This window comes from Cydia pomonella, chromosome 17 (genome assembly GCF_033807575.1).
Source record: "Cydia pomonella isolate Wapato2018A chromosome 17, ilCydPomo1, whole genome shotgun sequence".
NCBI classification, from domain to species: Eukaryota; Metazoa; Arthropoda; class Insecta; order Lepidoptera; family Tortricidae; genus Cydia; species Cydia pomonella.
The window spans coordinates 589401-605397 of record NC_084719.1 but is presented as its reverse complement, the minus strand read 5'-3'; the positions used below and the strand labels follow the sequence as shown (position 1 = coordinate 605397).

Below are 15997 nucleotides of genomic sequence, written 5' to 3'. Positions count from 1 at the left end.
CGTCATAAAAATTAAAAAAAATATTATTTTTTTTCATCAAACCCATACGTGTGGGGTATCTAGGGATAGGTCTTCAAAAATGATATTTAGGTTTTTAATATCATTTTTTTCTAAACTGAATAGTTTGCGCGAGAGACACATCCAAAGTGAAAAAATGTGTGTCCCCCCCCCTGTAACTTCTAAAATAACAGAATGAAAAATCTAAAAAAAATATATGATATACATGCAAACCATTACAACCAACCATGCAAACTTCCACCGAAAATTGGTTTGAACCAGATCTAGTACGTAGTTTTTTTTAATACGTCATAAATGGTACGGAACCCTTCATGGGCGAGTTCGACTCGCACTTGGCCGCTTTTTTTTATATAAACATTTGCTTTTATTTTTCTAGGTACCATTAGACATACATACATTGATATAATCACGCCTATTTCCCGGTGGGGTAGGCAAAGACCACAAGATTTCCACTTGCTACTAACCTGACATACGTATTTCGCTTGCTTCACTTTCATACACGCTCGATGCTTTAGGGTGCTCTTGACCTGGCCTTTCTTCAGGAATTCGCCGATTTGAATTAGAGAAAGGCAACCGAGGTCTTCCCTTTTTAGGTAAAATTATATTATTATTAATATAAACGCTTATCACAAGCACAATTGAAGATAATTATCAACTTTAATAATTATAAGACGCAAAGTTTTCGCTTAGATTTAGCTCAAGTTTTGACAAATTCCAAGTTGTTACCGTACTGTGGAGAACTTTAACTTTTGCCTTTTGTATATTTTGCTTTGGCTAATTTCGCAAGTTTCCAACACTTGGTGTCGTTAGAGGCTTGCAAACAAGTATACGTCTGAAGAGTTTTTGTTCTGATTTATGATACCTTTTGTTTCTCTACATTTAATTCACTGCACAAATTAATGAAAAAAAACACTGGTTAGTTTTTACCGGAACTTGGTCGCCGACTTAGAATTGGGGCTGTGATGCACGCACCGTGTCATATCTGGTGCAGGGGATTTTATTGGCTGTACAACGTATAGACGCTGCTAGCGTAATGAGATCTTTTGGTCGGGATACTACTATTCGGAGTGGTCCTTTTTAAATGAAGTACCTGTGCAATGAAAATGACGAAGCCTTTTGCGGAAAGCTTTATTGTTAGTGTGTAATGACGATGCATGTTGCTTGTAACCTCTTGTGAAGAAATCTGTTAACTATGCTTGTTTAATATGCGATGAAGGAATCTGATTTCAGTGCCACTTCGTGCCTTATCATAGTCTTCTTCTTTTGCCTGCCTCCTTCCCATTTACTTGGGGTCGGCCCTTATAATCATACGTCGCAGCCGGCTGTCCTGGGTCGTGTCTAGTTTAAAATTTCCATCCTCCATGTCTTTTCGTACAACTGCAATCCAGGTTGCATGTGGTCAACTTCGTCCTCGAGCTGCACAGCCATATCCAGGACTTTTTTGGTCATGTGTTCTGATGGTCGTCTCATCACATGGCCTAACCACCTCAGTCGGCTTTCTACCAGTTTTTCTTATATAATTACCATGATGATGGAATGAAATGATGGCATGCCAACAATTCCTCATTGCAAATGCCATTGAGAATCAGCTTGGTCCAACTCTACATTAATTTTGCCAGTACGCACTTATCTCTAATCACGCTAAACAATCTTTTTGCTTTTATAATGAAGATCAATAATGATATCGCACAATAACACTTTGTAACAAACCTCGTTAACGGTCAACCAACCAAATTAACCGCGCTCTTTATGAGGTCAAAACCCGTGGTACCAAATAGCAAGAACTAACAGCAAAACACCCCATAGATGGACCTTATATCTTTGAAATAAGGTTTATTGTGAGATAACAATGTGGACGAGAGAACGACCGAAGTTTGGCCATCTCTCCTATAGCGGTCTTTCTATCTTAGCTGATAAACACCCGTTTATACCCTGACGTAATTTTGCTACTATAAAAAAGAGGAAAATATAAGTGGTTCATTTATTTTTACCTTAGTGACCTAGATTTTTAAGTGATTGTATTCATAATAAATATAAAATATTTAACTGTTAAAAATGGTTAATTGAAATGCAGACTTAACAGAAATTTAACTCAATAAACATACATTAAAGCCCTTTAGAAATCTATGAATAATGTATTTTATATTGTAGACGAAATAAGTTTTCAGTGAAAGTAAATTCTGCGGAATAAAACATTCTACAACACAATGGTAAGAAATCATTTGGTATGATTTATTTACTGTAGTCTTAGCTATATGCTTTACGATATCTGTGTAACATAAAACAAAACAAAAACTTATGGGATACATTTGCGTCAATACAAGGGATGTGAGACGTCGTACCCTAGGGACCAAAATCCAATTGGTGTTTGTGTACTTTTACTTCGTTACTGAAAGAAAGCCACAAGTGCGATTCCCTTACGTACGTGAGGTCAAAGTTTGGTTTATTGGATGTTGATGTTTGTGTCGTCGTACACACAATGTCCGTCGTTCGTTTATATGGACATTGGACTTTATACATTTACTACCTACCTATTACCTATTTTTCTTTGAGCAGATTCAAGACAGTAAATATTTCAGCGTGTATTTTTGTTACAAAATGAGTGTCATATGTCTTTATGAGGTCAAATTTCTTCTATTCACTAGCGAAAATGTAAATAAAGAGAAATGAATGACAGCAAAATGACAGACAGATAGATAAATTAACAAGAGAATGCAGAAAGTGAAAAACAAAGCTATTTTATATTTGAAATGGTGAAGAAAGAAGACAGTTACAAAGTGTGAAATATTTAAATTCAGCTATCTTCTTAGATGAAACTGCTCATCAATCATGAATCTTCTACAATTTAGTATACCTACCCTAAATCATGTGAATCACGTGTAAACGGTGCTAGTCTTTGAGTTCTAAAACAATTTTAGACCATGGCCTCACGTTGGGTACCATTAACGAGGGGGTGACCTCATAGCAATGAAGACCACTAAACTTGTTTTTAAAACAACTTGTTTAGACAATTTTGGCATGAATGACACTCAGTGTCAATATCATTTTTCAGCAGTAAGATTTTGTCATGTCGACGTGCCGTATTTCGACTTATCGTCTTGGTGTCGAATGACAATACGTCACGTTTCCGCCGTGACTTCATCAATTGTGCCGTTTTCAACCAAATAGGTACTTGTTGTCTGTTTTCAATAAGGCGCTATTTCCATAATTCTTCAATTTGAAATCAGCCTTATAGACCACCGACAATGTGGTACCTTTTCGTTTAAAACGTCACAATCAGTCACATATGTAGCAAATGTAGTAGCCAAATGGTAGCCATGAATTCTACTTATCTGAAAGCACTTCGAGTTCAGAAGGTCACTCACCGTTTTATCCTGAAGCAAACTGATCCTGCAGTTCAAATGTGCATCTTCTCCTAACTGCACAGTTATCTTCGTGACATTCCCATCAGGCACGTCTTCAAACGTAGGCCCGTATCTCCGATCATGGTCGAAGTAAGTATTCCTCGATACTGACACAACGTGGGGCACCACAACTTTGCCTAAAGCTGCCGGCCGGTCTGAGTTCGGCTGGGTTGTGGGCTGTAGAGATGGCTGAGGTACTTTGAAGGATTTGGTGCTGTCGATGGTGGACTTGCCCAGGCGCAGCATTATTGGAGCCGGGGATTGTGCAGAGCTGAGAGGGTAGAATGATGAGACTGTTTGCTCTTCTGTTGTCAGTGTTGATGGATTGTCTGCAAGGAAAAAAGTGAATTTGTTTTGAACCGGCTTTGGTATTTAGAAAGAGGTCTTATTTCGACGGAATTTTTTGCATGTATGTTCCACGATTTCTCAAAGACGGCTGAACTGAATAGATAAATTATTTTACGTTCAAAAGAGTACGAAATATAATCTGATGATATGATTCTGAGACAAGCAAATTTTCAAATATTATAATAAGAATGAAATATAAATGAAATTGATGATGGAAACCATACAATTATAAAGTTTAAATTATGTAGTAAACCATTTTTTCCATAAAGGTCAATTAATTAAGGTAAATTATTCAATAGTGGCCTTTATTATGTATTCATATTATATTCATATTATTTTATTGGTAATAATAATTACATGTCAATATTTTAAATACAATTGTAAATATACTTATTTTTAGTTTAAGACTGGGAACTATTGCTAGAGAATAATTCTTTATGATCGTAGAACGCCTGCTCTATCAGCAGGATTAGCGTCTATGTGTAAGGTATATTATAAATTTGTATACAGACGTTCAAAAAGCACAATTTTTCTCATTTAACTTTTAACTAAAGTGCCTAACTTTAAATTAAATGCGTTTTAATTATAAAGTAGAAGCCATTATTATTGAAACTGGTAAGGTATCGCTTTGTGCCAACGTTAATTAGTTAAATTAGTATCAAAATGCTGTAAATTTAATTTTCATCTTTATTTTTCCGCTCAGTTTAAGTACCTTTTAAGATGATCCTAACAAATAAATGAAATTAGATTATCTAGACAAAGACTAAAATTGCTAGAAGCTTAGATAGTACGTCCTTTAAATTTCAACATTATGGAATTATACATTCAAATTAATCTTGAAACATCAAGAGAGTGGCTAATACATAAATCATGTTAAAACTAGTTTACTTTAACCAAAATTCATTATAATGGCTGCATTTAAAAATATTGACCGCATTATTTTTGACAACTTTGAGAAGTAAACTTTCATGTCTATAATTTAAATCATTTTGTGCTCGGATTAAATGTCATTTTCATGCCGCGTTTATTAACAGGCCAATTTGAACGTAAACTAATATCAAAATGGTATTTAAATAAAAATAAAATAAAAATAAAAATAAAATAAATAAAAATAAAAATAAAAAAAATAAAAATAAAAATAAAAATAAAAATCATTTATTTCGGACGACACAATCCATATTTTGTTAGTTCAAATATACTTAAATTACTATGTTAGTACCTAAACTAAGATGTTGGGAGGTCCAGTGCCTAATTAATGCACTGTCCCATCTCCCTGCCACGACGGCCAGGAGACTGTGGCGGCTGTCGCGCACCCTTCGGAGCGTCGCGGCGCAGCGCTTGCGCATCGTCGCGTGGAAACCGTCCACATGCGCGTCGCCGAACATGCCCGACGCACTGCAGTATCGCGGCAGCCGCAACAGTACCCTGAACGCGTCATTGTACTGTACACGCATGGCATTCATAGAACGCTGCGTGTATCTCGTCCACAGGCTGCAGGCGTACAGCGAAGTACAATACGCTCGAAAAAGTGTTATTTTAACTTGCGCTGTACACCTGCTGAACCTACGGGCGACCATATTAGCCCTAATAGCTAATGCCCTACGCTCGCGTTCGATGTCCGCGTCGTCACGCATATCGTCGGTGACCAAGTACCCAAGATACTTAAAGGAATAAACCCTCCTCAGTTGTACGCCATTCAAGCGAATGGGTGGGACGTATGATGGGCACTTGCTCCCCGCCTTAAAAACCATGTACTCACTTTTCGCGACATTATATCGTAAGTTATGTTTTTGGGCATAAGACTCGCACTTCTCAATTAGTATTCTTATACCACCGATCGATGGGCTCAACAGTACCATGTCATCGGCATAACTGGTATTTGAATCACGTTATTTAGTAATCTTGCATACGAGTCGTAAGTATGAGCAAAATGCACGATAACTGAGTAATCCGTTAGATGTTACGGCCCGTTTCGAAGAGTGAGATACGATAACGATAAGTTCTGGTTTAGATAAGTTCTCATTTAGATATCGTTTTTATGTTGTATAATTGACAAAAGCAGCTCGATTAGGGCAACCAATGTCACTTTGACGTTAGAAATATCGTAGATAGATCTTATTGGGATTACAGCGGAATCGAAATATTTATTTATTTATTTAAACTTTATTGCACAATACATGAAGAGTACAAATGGCGGACTTAATGCCAGAAGGCATTCTCTACCAGTCAACCATGAGCCAAACCGAAAGATCCTAAATCACAATATTACCTATATAAAATTATACGTACATAAATAATATGATACATAAATATAAATACATACATATATAAATATATACCCATTGTGAAACATCATGAGGACGACCTTTGAACCTTGTCAAACAGATGCTTGCGCAACATGCGCTTGAAGGAGAATTTGTTCTGGGCTTGTCTCATAGAGAGAGGAAGATCATTCCACAGCCGGATTGCCTGAATGTTGAAGGAATTCGACATGAAACCTGTACGATGTCGAGGGACAATAAGTTGAAGGCTACGGGAGGTTCGGAGATCGATGCCGGGGCGCGGAGTAACAAATTTGAATTTGGAACGAAATATCGTCAATTTTGACATGTCGTGTAGCTATCGATGTTTTAAAGATCTTTCCAATATCTTAAACGTCTCTTAATCATTCTTCGAATTGGGCCGTTGCTTTGGTTGCCACATATTCTCATATCAGTGTACGTGTATTATGTCTGATATCAGTGTACGTTCGAATTGGCCTGTGCATCTCGCGTCGAATAATGGTCTCTATTTGTGGATTTTTTTTGGAAATTTTGCCCATTTATTTATTTATTTAGAACAGACTTGAAGGAACCTGTCATGCGGACCATTATTTGACGCAGTAGGTATAAAGTCAGACCAAGCTAAGTTAGCAGCGATTTTGATAACCCAAGCCGTGCAATAATTTTAAACGTCAAACAACTATGAAATAATGACGTTTACTTAACACTTGCACCTTCTGGGCCATCAAAATCATTGCCAACTTATCTTGGTCTTACGCTAGTTGCAACATCTGTCAGTGTCAAAAGTGACATTTCTTCAAAAACGTCAATCCAATCCATATCGTATCTATACCCAAGATTTTACGTATCTTAAAGTTCGAATCGGATCGAATGTCATAAGTTTTTACATAAACTCTAGCAATAATAAATGACAAAAAAAGTTATTATTAATGTATGACAACTGTAATAACTGTATCACGTACGTAACAAAACTAGTTACACATATTTTTATATTCTTTGTAGACAAAATTTTCATTTAACGAGTTTTCTGAACTAACATGCGTTGTTATTCGTGGTTGGGCTGAATTTTTATTGTATTATTTTAAACTTTCTTTGCATATAAAAAGTTACAAAACGCAGATTAAAATAAATTCTACACGGTGTTCAGTAATCCCTATCATGCAACCATAGGGTTATTTAGAAAAAAATACGATAAGAAGCGTTTAGAATTGTAGTTCAATTATTAGATTTACAAATAATATATTATAATGTACCTACAATTATTGGTACTCGGTCAATTTTCTGTTTTTTCGACATTTGCATGGCATTTTTTTTGGAAATTAGCCTTGTAAAAAAAGGGGTTTTTAATAACAAAAATTAATAAGTACAATACACTACTCTGCTACTTATGGTACAGTCGCTTAAATATCAACATTTGTATATAGAACAATCGGATTAGGACCAACCTCGAAATCTCCGGAACAGTCATGAAATTTGGTATGTATATAAATTAAAGGCCACTTTTTCATGCCCACACCATTTGACATTTGGGGACCTCGAGGAATCGCAGCCATTGTAACTAGACGCACTAGCAGATCTAGTTAACATATAAAAATAATTGACACAAATAATCGGTCCATATCATTTCATAAACTAAAAACCTCAATTATTATGTTCCAATATTAATCAAAATACTAGTAAATAGTATGTATATATCTAATAAATTAATTCCGTAAGTTAAATGGAATAGAAGCAAAATATTCTCACGAGAAATTTTAAACAACAAACAAAGACTTTAACTAAATCATATTTCGTAGTGGGTCGTTACTCAGAAAAGGAGATTGGTACTCGAGTTTAAAGGGTAATAAATTAGTCAAACGTATAAGGTAAAGGCATCAGTGCTGAGACATGCACCAGTGTGCCAAAAGTAGGTGTTATTATAGATTAATAAAGTATGAATTGAAAAGTAACTTAATTTTTAAAATAATTGTTTAGCATAAACCACAACACTACTTCAAAGAAGTGCCATATGCGCCATTTTTTTGGAGCGTCACATGGCCAAATTTTATTTATTTTCCTATTTTTATTTAATCCTGGTTGAATTTTAGTTAATTAGTTTAGTAGTAGATGGGGTAAGGTACACCATCTTGGAAAATGTGTACCATCCAGGAGAAATTCGCGTTTTACTCAAAACCTCCTGATCCGATTGTGCTAATAAATAATTTTTAGGCACTATATCTTAGTCACACCTATCAATAACATAAATAAATATGATAAATACGCGTTAAGAAGAAAGGGGATAAAGTCTCTCCATACATATATAATCCCCATTTTCCTCTTTCATTATAGAAAATATTTTTACGCTTAATGTATATTAACCACAGCCATCCATCCATCCCCATCGTTACCTCAATATTTTTTTTTATTTTTAATTGTTATTAAGGGTCGGTAGCTTTTGAAAATATGTATTCAATTTGTTTTTCGCACATAACTGTTATAAGAATAAAAATTAAAAGAAAAATCTACTAAGAGGCGTTTCTATGGTGAATATACATTTTTTATTTCATGTACTCCATAAAGTAGATATTCAGGGATCAATGGGGACTAAATTAACAATAATAAGTTAAGAATGCTAAACACCATTTTAGCAGTTAAAATGAAATACAAATATAAGATATGATAAGTTATTTCAGCAGTGTAGAATAATGAATGTATTTGATAAAGCCAAATTGGCAGTGATATTGGAATATAGACAACATAGGAGAACTAAATTGATATAATAAACCTAATAACGTTTGAAACATAAAACATTTCACCCTTCCAAGGAGTATTCATTATTTAAGTTTTAAATGATGCTATCTATCATGCTATGGAATATTGACCTTCCCAGCTATAGTCATCTTACAGGTGGCTGTGTATGTGCGGTCAAACCTAACAGCATACAAAACTCATAGTATGGTACATAATTATAACACGCGTAACGCCCATAAGCTCGTGGGCGTAAGCCGCAAGTTGGCCAAATCGGCCAAGCTCACCCATGTCATGGGGCCTGCCGTCTATAACAAACTACCTGACACCATCACCAGCGCCCCAAACTTGGCCATTTTTAAATGTCGCCTCAAACGCTGGCTTGTTGAGCATCCGTTCTACGACTATAATGAATCTGTGGGGACATATATACATACTTAAACATATACATCGACCGACGTCGTGTCCGTTATAGAAACAGTGAAATTGTTCTGATAAGAACAGTTTATAGATCGATCGATTGACACTCTGCGGTTAAGCAGAGAAACGGTGACGTTTGCTCTAATAAGAGCAGTTTTATGTTGCCCTGACAAGGGCAGTTTATGCATATGCGGAGCCTGCAGCATCCTCTTCGTGTCTTCTACCAGCGAGTATCAAGCAGCGGAGCGGGACACGGCGCACCGACGACACGATGTGCACCCTACGGAGGCCGGCCGAGAAAAGGACGGTAACGTTGGCTCGCTTTATTTTATAGGCGCGCGCGAATGCCGCGGCCACGCGCCGCAACCTCGCGCCCGCGCACCTCACCCCGCGCGTCCCGCGCGGCTACTATTATTTATCACGCTCTTTCCTGTATATAGATCTCTTTCTTACATTTCTCTAATTTTGTATAAATTACGCGCATTTTTGTAAATAAATTCATTCAATCTTGTACATAGCTAAAAACGTCTTTCACTCCAAGAACCTTCTGATACCTGCCTACATGGTACCTACATCACCATAAATACTTAAATTTCCGCGAATAGGATGTTAAGTATGTGTATTTTTTTATATTATGAATATTAATGTTTTTGATTTTGATTTGGAATTGTATATTTTGCGACGTATGTAAATAAGCTCTATAATAATTATAACGTGTAAATTGGTTTTACTAATAAATAACTTATGACTTATGACTTATAACTTATCAACAATTGCCACTTTGGCTAGGTCTCCTGATATACTTTCCTAGGCTTATTCTTTATTTTTTAGTTACCTGTAGCAAATTGGCATACGACTATCTGTGCGAGCAAGAACACGCATGCGCACCACATGGCGCCCGGGCGAGGCCGCGCATACGCCGCCTCATAATCTGAAACAAAACACAGACCACTTGAGTCACACAGGAGACTTTGGGCTACAGGGTGCTTAGCTAATGTCCCAATCGTTTACGCTGCGTAGCGTACTCATCTCTCTCAATCGCTCTTTCATATTAGTGTAATAGTTGCGTTTCGTTCGCTCGTAGTTTTCATGCGGAACTGCCTGCTGCCGCAAAATGCCGGGACAACGCGAGGAAGAAGAAGTTGCCTTTCGTTCGTTACGGAGCGATTGCTGATCACATTAGCATTGCGTTAACAGCAGCGTTGTAGCTATGGGAGTCAATCGTTATGAAGGTGACGATCGGATGTCAATTTCCTGCCACGATTATGACGTTCATTCTGTCACAAATTTTATTATAATCCAGTAACTATGTCGTAATGGAATTCGTTTGCTTAACTTATGTAATTAGCATATAGTATGGACCTGGTGAGTCGACCCTTTTCCCTCTTTTTTGGGGGCAGGCACGGTAGGATCTCGTTGCTATCGGGTCTGTTTGTCCTCAGAAACAATTGTGCCATCTTGCATCGCCTTAAACAAAAGTGCATACTCACTGTACTTACTTACGCTACGAATTCAAGTTCGACAAAATTAATAAACTTTGAAAGGCTTTATCTCGGACACTATAGGGTCTACATAGATAATGATAGTCTCGTATTGTATCAAATTTATTCTTCTTTAAAAACGCTCTGAGAAAGTACTATCAAAACCTAGTCTTTTAGGGTTATAATCGTCCGAATCTAAAAGAACTCGAAAATTTCGCGGTTTTCTGGACTTTTACAAAGTTGCCTTCGGCGCTCGAGGTCACAAACTTGGATTATTCATTGGGTAAATAATCAGAACTACAGGGTTTGACGCAAACGCTAATGTATAAAGATACTGTATTAATAAAGGAAATTCATAGAGTGGCGGCAATAACGACGCCGCAATAGTAATGCTGCTGCAGTTGATATCCGAAAGTCACATTAAATTTCCTTGATAAATTAAAATAAATAAATAAAAAATAAATAAAAAGTCATTTATTGTCGCAAAAAATAAATAAATAGTACATACAGCAAGCAGCAGCAAACATGATTGACTAATCGTTTTGACTGAGCAACTTGATTCGACTAAACAATCAACCACCCTATAAGCATTAAATGCCTTTGAACATTCTAACTGTCGCAGCAATGCGATAAAGGCTTAGAAATTTAATGTGATATCGTCTATATTCCGCTGCTGTCACATTGCACCAACAATAATTTCGTAGTGGGTTGAATTTAATTTCAGATAGATTATTTTAATGTGAGCCTCTTAAAACCTTTGCTTTTTACAGAGTTAAGAAACTCATAACATCTTTATTGCTCATATATTACATTGAATACAGACCCTGTAAGGGCATAGCAATTTAATCTTATACAATAAGTACTTATATTTAAAACGAATCGTATTAAGTACACTGCACACCTATGTTGGTAAACTAGTAATAATGAAAACAATAAATTATAATATCCTCTAAAATAAACTTCGAAACTGAAGCAAATTAAGGTAATTAATGAAGATATTTAAATAATTCTTTAAAAATATTTTAAAATTCTATTTTTTGGAAAAGTATCATCAAAAAAATCCTGCAAAGAATAATGACTTTTATCTAATAAATAACTATTTAAGGCAGTTTCAAATGATTTAGGTTTTGCTATTTATTTTATTGCTTGTAGAATTTTGTTATATATTTTAATACACATCATGGTCCTAAGTGATATAATGTTAGGTAGGATGTGAGTAAAACGAGGTTGTTACTCTTTCACGCAAGTGTTAATTTGCCTAGCTCTTTGAAATAGGTTCGACAGCTGTGCATTTGTTTTTATATTTACTATTATTCTGATACACTTCTTTTGTAAAATAAACAGACTGTTACAATCGTACTATTTCCCCAAAGCAATATGCCGTAGCGGAATAAGGAGTGGGCATAAGCATGGTAGGCTGTTAAAGCAGTTGTTATATTGATAGTCTTTTTTTAATTCATACAGTGCATATATAAATCGGGATAGTCTACTAATTAATTGTATATAAAATCGCTTGATAAAGCATTGCCATCTACAAAAAGGCATTGAGGCCAATATGAAATTATACTGTAACATCAAAATGATAGCAGACGCCAATGCGTCTCGCTCGCACCAGTATATGTTTAGACAAGTATGAGTGAAAGCACGCGTGACTGGTATCAATATGACGTCACAATGTAAGTTTAAATTGACCTCATAATCTCAGTTGAATATAAGTTGTAAATATGTTTTTTTTTTTTCAAAAATGGACTGCAATGTAGTCTTTGCCAATTAAAAAAAATCGCAAAGCAGTCAAAAATTAAATTTTGCCGTCCCAAAATCGAGACTACAATGCTGTATACTAATTCCATTATTGTCCAAGTTCCAAACTTAAAAAAAACTTAAGATGGCCGTATCAAATGAAGGTCTAGGTCAATTAAACAGCCAAACATATTATCAGTAGGTACTTATCATTATTATGTTGTACCGCGACTATTTACCTATATCAAAGAGGTTGGCGTATTCTAGGCAGAATACACTTCTATTTATTAATAAAAAATAAATAATAAGGTAGCTTTTTAAACTTTTTTCTGTGAAAATATATACCTCAGAACGTTACTTCTGTAAAATATTTCTATAATATTTATATGTCTTGCACCATTTTTGAGAAAAGCACTATAAATATATAACTCGGCTGGAAGGCTAACTTGCTGGCTTCGGATCTATCGTCATCCATTAAAAAACGAATCCTCAGCCAACAAGTAGCTACTTCCGAGCTTCGACAATAATGTATAGTACATCTTATTATTTAGTCTGTCCAAAGCAACGCCATCGGCATAAACAAATTATTCTACAGCAATTTACAACCCTAAACCATCGTAAGCCTAGACTTTGACCTTCTCAGTTTTCACTAATTCCCTAAAGCAACAATATCCCCGATTTATCCTGGATAAAATCTATCCCGAACAATACACGATCCGGATAAGTAATTGCTTGGGTAATTTCCCATGGCAACTAGAAATATAACCAACCAAAGATACTTGCACCGCGTCAGGATCAATTAAGGAATGGTTGAGAAGCGAGCGAGGTGCGAAGAGAGATCTAGTGACGGTGGTCTGGTATTCTCTCAGGTATTTATACACTAATTATGGTCATATTTAACGGCAAACAATTTTTAAATAAGTGTTTTTTTTACTCGCCGACGGTAATGGTTGAATTAAGATTTCATATACCAAACAATAATTGCGTACTTTTCATGTATGGGCTCCCAACTCAACTGTTTATGTCTTTTGTACTACTTTTTTGTCTACTGAGACCTTACCAATTTTTATTGATTATTTAGGTCTTATAGTAAAAAAAGTTTTATCTTAGATGACTCGTAGAAAAAGTTGTAAAACTATTGGGTGGGCTCCAGTTACTTTTTTAAAGTGAAAACACCCTAGCACATTTGAATACGACAGGACTTGAAATTACTGAATTTAAATCTGAGGAGGCCTGGGTTCTCCTTGAATTTAAATTTCCCAAAATATTAGAAATGCTTAGTTGCTCACGGATAACATATGGCAAAGATAGGGTAGTGGTTCAGGCCACAATGGAGCGAGAATTCATATCCAAAATTTAAAATAGGACGCCAGGATATGAAATCTCAGCAAACGTATGACTGGTTTAAATGAAATCAAAAATTTCATGAATACACCTTTAATTCTATCTAATTGGTAATGAATAGAACCTATATAATTCTGTTACATTAAAATATTTCCTGGAATGATTTCAATAGCATTTCGCTGAGCCCAATATTACTGGGTTCTATGTGACAATGTTCAAATTTCAGTTCGATAAAAGTGAACAAGTAGGTAATAATTTATTAAAAAGTAGTAAATTAAACTTTAAACATTTAAATTACCTAATAATTGTTTTTTTCATAACAAAAACTTTCATTATATTTTATAAATCACGTTACCGTTAATAAATAGATAAGAGAGAATTAATTTTGCCTATTTATCATCCGTAAAATACGATTTAGAAAATAAAAGTTAAATATTCTGAATGAATTTGGTTGAACAACCTACAATTACGCGATAAAATCTCAAAATTGAAATTCAAAATGTTGCTCGGTTCGATAGGTAGTAAAATTTTCTCTTCTTTGTAAGGCGTACTTAAATACAAGATTACAAAAGATAGCTATCATTTTTACGATTATCGGCCTGATTCGAAGAATGATTAAGACACGTTTAAGATCTTGGGAAGATCTTTGAAAGATCGATAACTAAACGACATATCAAAATTGACGTTTATTTCAATTCCGCTGTGATCCCAATAAGATCTATCTTACGACATTTCTAACGTCAAAGTGACATTGGTTGCCCGAATCGAGCTGCTTCTGTTAATTATACGACATACAAACGATATCTAAATGAGAACTTATTTTATTTTTTATTTATTTAAACTTTATTGCACACATAAAGAAAAATGTACAAATGGCGAACTTAATGCCAAAAGGCATTCTCTACCAGTCAACCATTGGGTCAAACAGAGACATTTGTGTATGTTGGTGCAGGAAAAAAAAAAAAAACAATTAATAAGGAAAAAATTAAACGTGAAGTCAAATAATATTAAAAATATATAAATAGTTAAATACTACTACTTATATAATGTATAAAAGATAGACTAATACATATAATTATGTACATATACATGATGGTGAACCTTATTTAAGTTCTTCTGACAGAAGATGCTTGCGAAGTAGTCGTTTGAAAACGGGTTTGCTTGGGGCTTGTCGAATAAAGAGAGGGAGGGAATTCCAGAGACGGATTGCCTCAACGGCGAAAGAGTTAGACATAAAACCAGTACGGTGAGAAGGAATCGAGAGTTTGAGAGAACGGGAGGAACGGAGTTCACATCCTGGACGGGGGGTGATGAAAGTGAATTTACGTTTAAGATAACCAGGAGAGGAAGGCTCGAACAAAATGGAGAATAAAATACTCAGGATTCTAAGGGACCTACGACGACGGATGGAGAGCCAATTTAGCTGACGGCGATAAAAAGAAACATGGTCGTATTTGCGAAGTCCGAAAATGAAACGTATGCCATTATTCATAAGACGGTCTAGCTTATTGAGGTACTCCTGAGAGATATTAGTCGTGCACGCGTCCGCATAGTCAATAACTGGCAAAATTAGAGTCTGCACAAGTAATTTCTTAGTACCTACTGGGAGAAAATTCTTAAATTTATAGAGATAACGCAATGTTCCTGAAACTTTCCGACTTATTTCAGAGACTTGGTCATTCCAGGTAAGGCTAGAATCGAATACTAGGCCGAGATCTTTTACTTGTTTAGTTATTGGAATAACAGTGCCATCAAACAAAATCGGCGCGACAGAAACCGCACCAAGCTTTACTTGTTGATGATGGCTACCCAGAATAATAGCCTGACATTTTCTTAACTTATCTAAACCAGAACTTATCGTTATCGTATCTCATTCTTCGAATCGGGCCTATTGTGTCCCATTGCTGGAAAAGAGTCTCCCTCTATTTATGCCATACATCTAAGTAGTATTTATATTCAGGGTAATCTTTCTTGAAACATCAAGGTCGTGCCACTATCTCCTTCGAGGTCTGCCGTGACGCTACACTATATTTGGTGTCCATTCGATAGATTTTTAGACCCACAAATCATTTGGCATACGGCACATGTGCCCAGTCCTTTTTACAAGCTTTTATTTACTTTCACCTGACCGTTGTCTGTTTGTAATCAAATCTTGCAAGTTAAATTTGATCCACTTCCCGGTTTCCGATTGAGCTGAAAATTTGCATACATATGTAAGTCGGGTGACAATGCA

General features: G+C 35.6%; 1 protein-coding gene across 1 annotated transcript in view; it reads right to left on the bottom strand.

The window, feature by feature from the left end:
- Positions 1–15997, bottom strand: part of LOC133526867 (uncharacterized) — a 278043-nt gene that overhangs the window by 29897 nt on the left and 232149 nt on the right. The window contains exons 2-3 of the mRNA XM_061863695.1: positions 10035–10130; positions 3384–3751 (exon numbers count right to left, since the gene is read on the bottom strand). Of these exons, the coding sequence (XP_061719679.1) occupies positions 3384–3751; positions 10035–10092 (426 nt within the window). The 5' untranslated portion in view covers positions 10093–10130. The remainder of the gene's footprint in view (positions 1–3383; positions 3752–10034; positions 10131–15997) is intronic.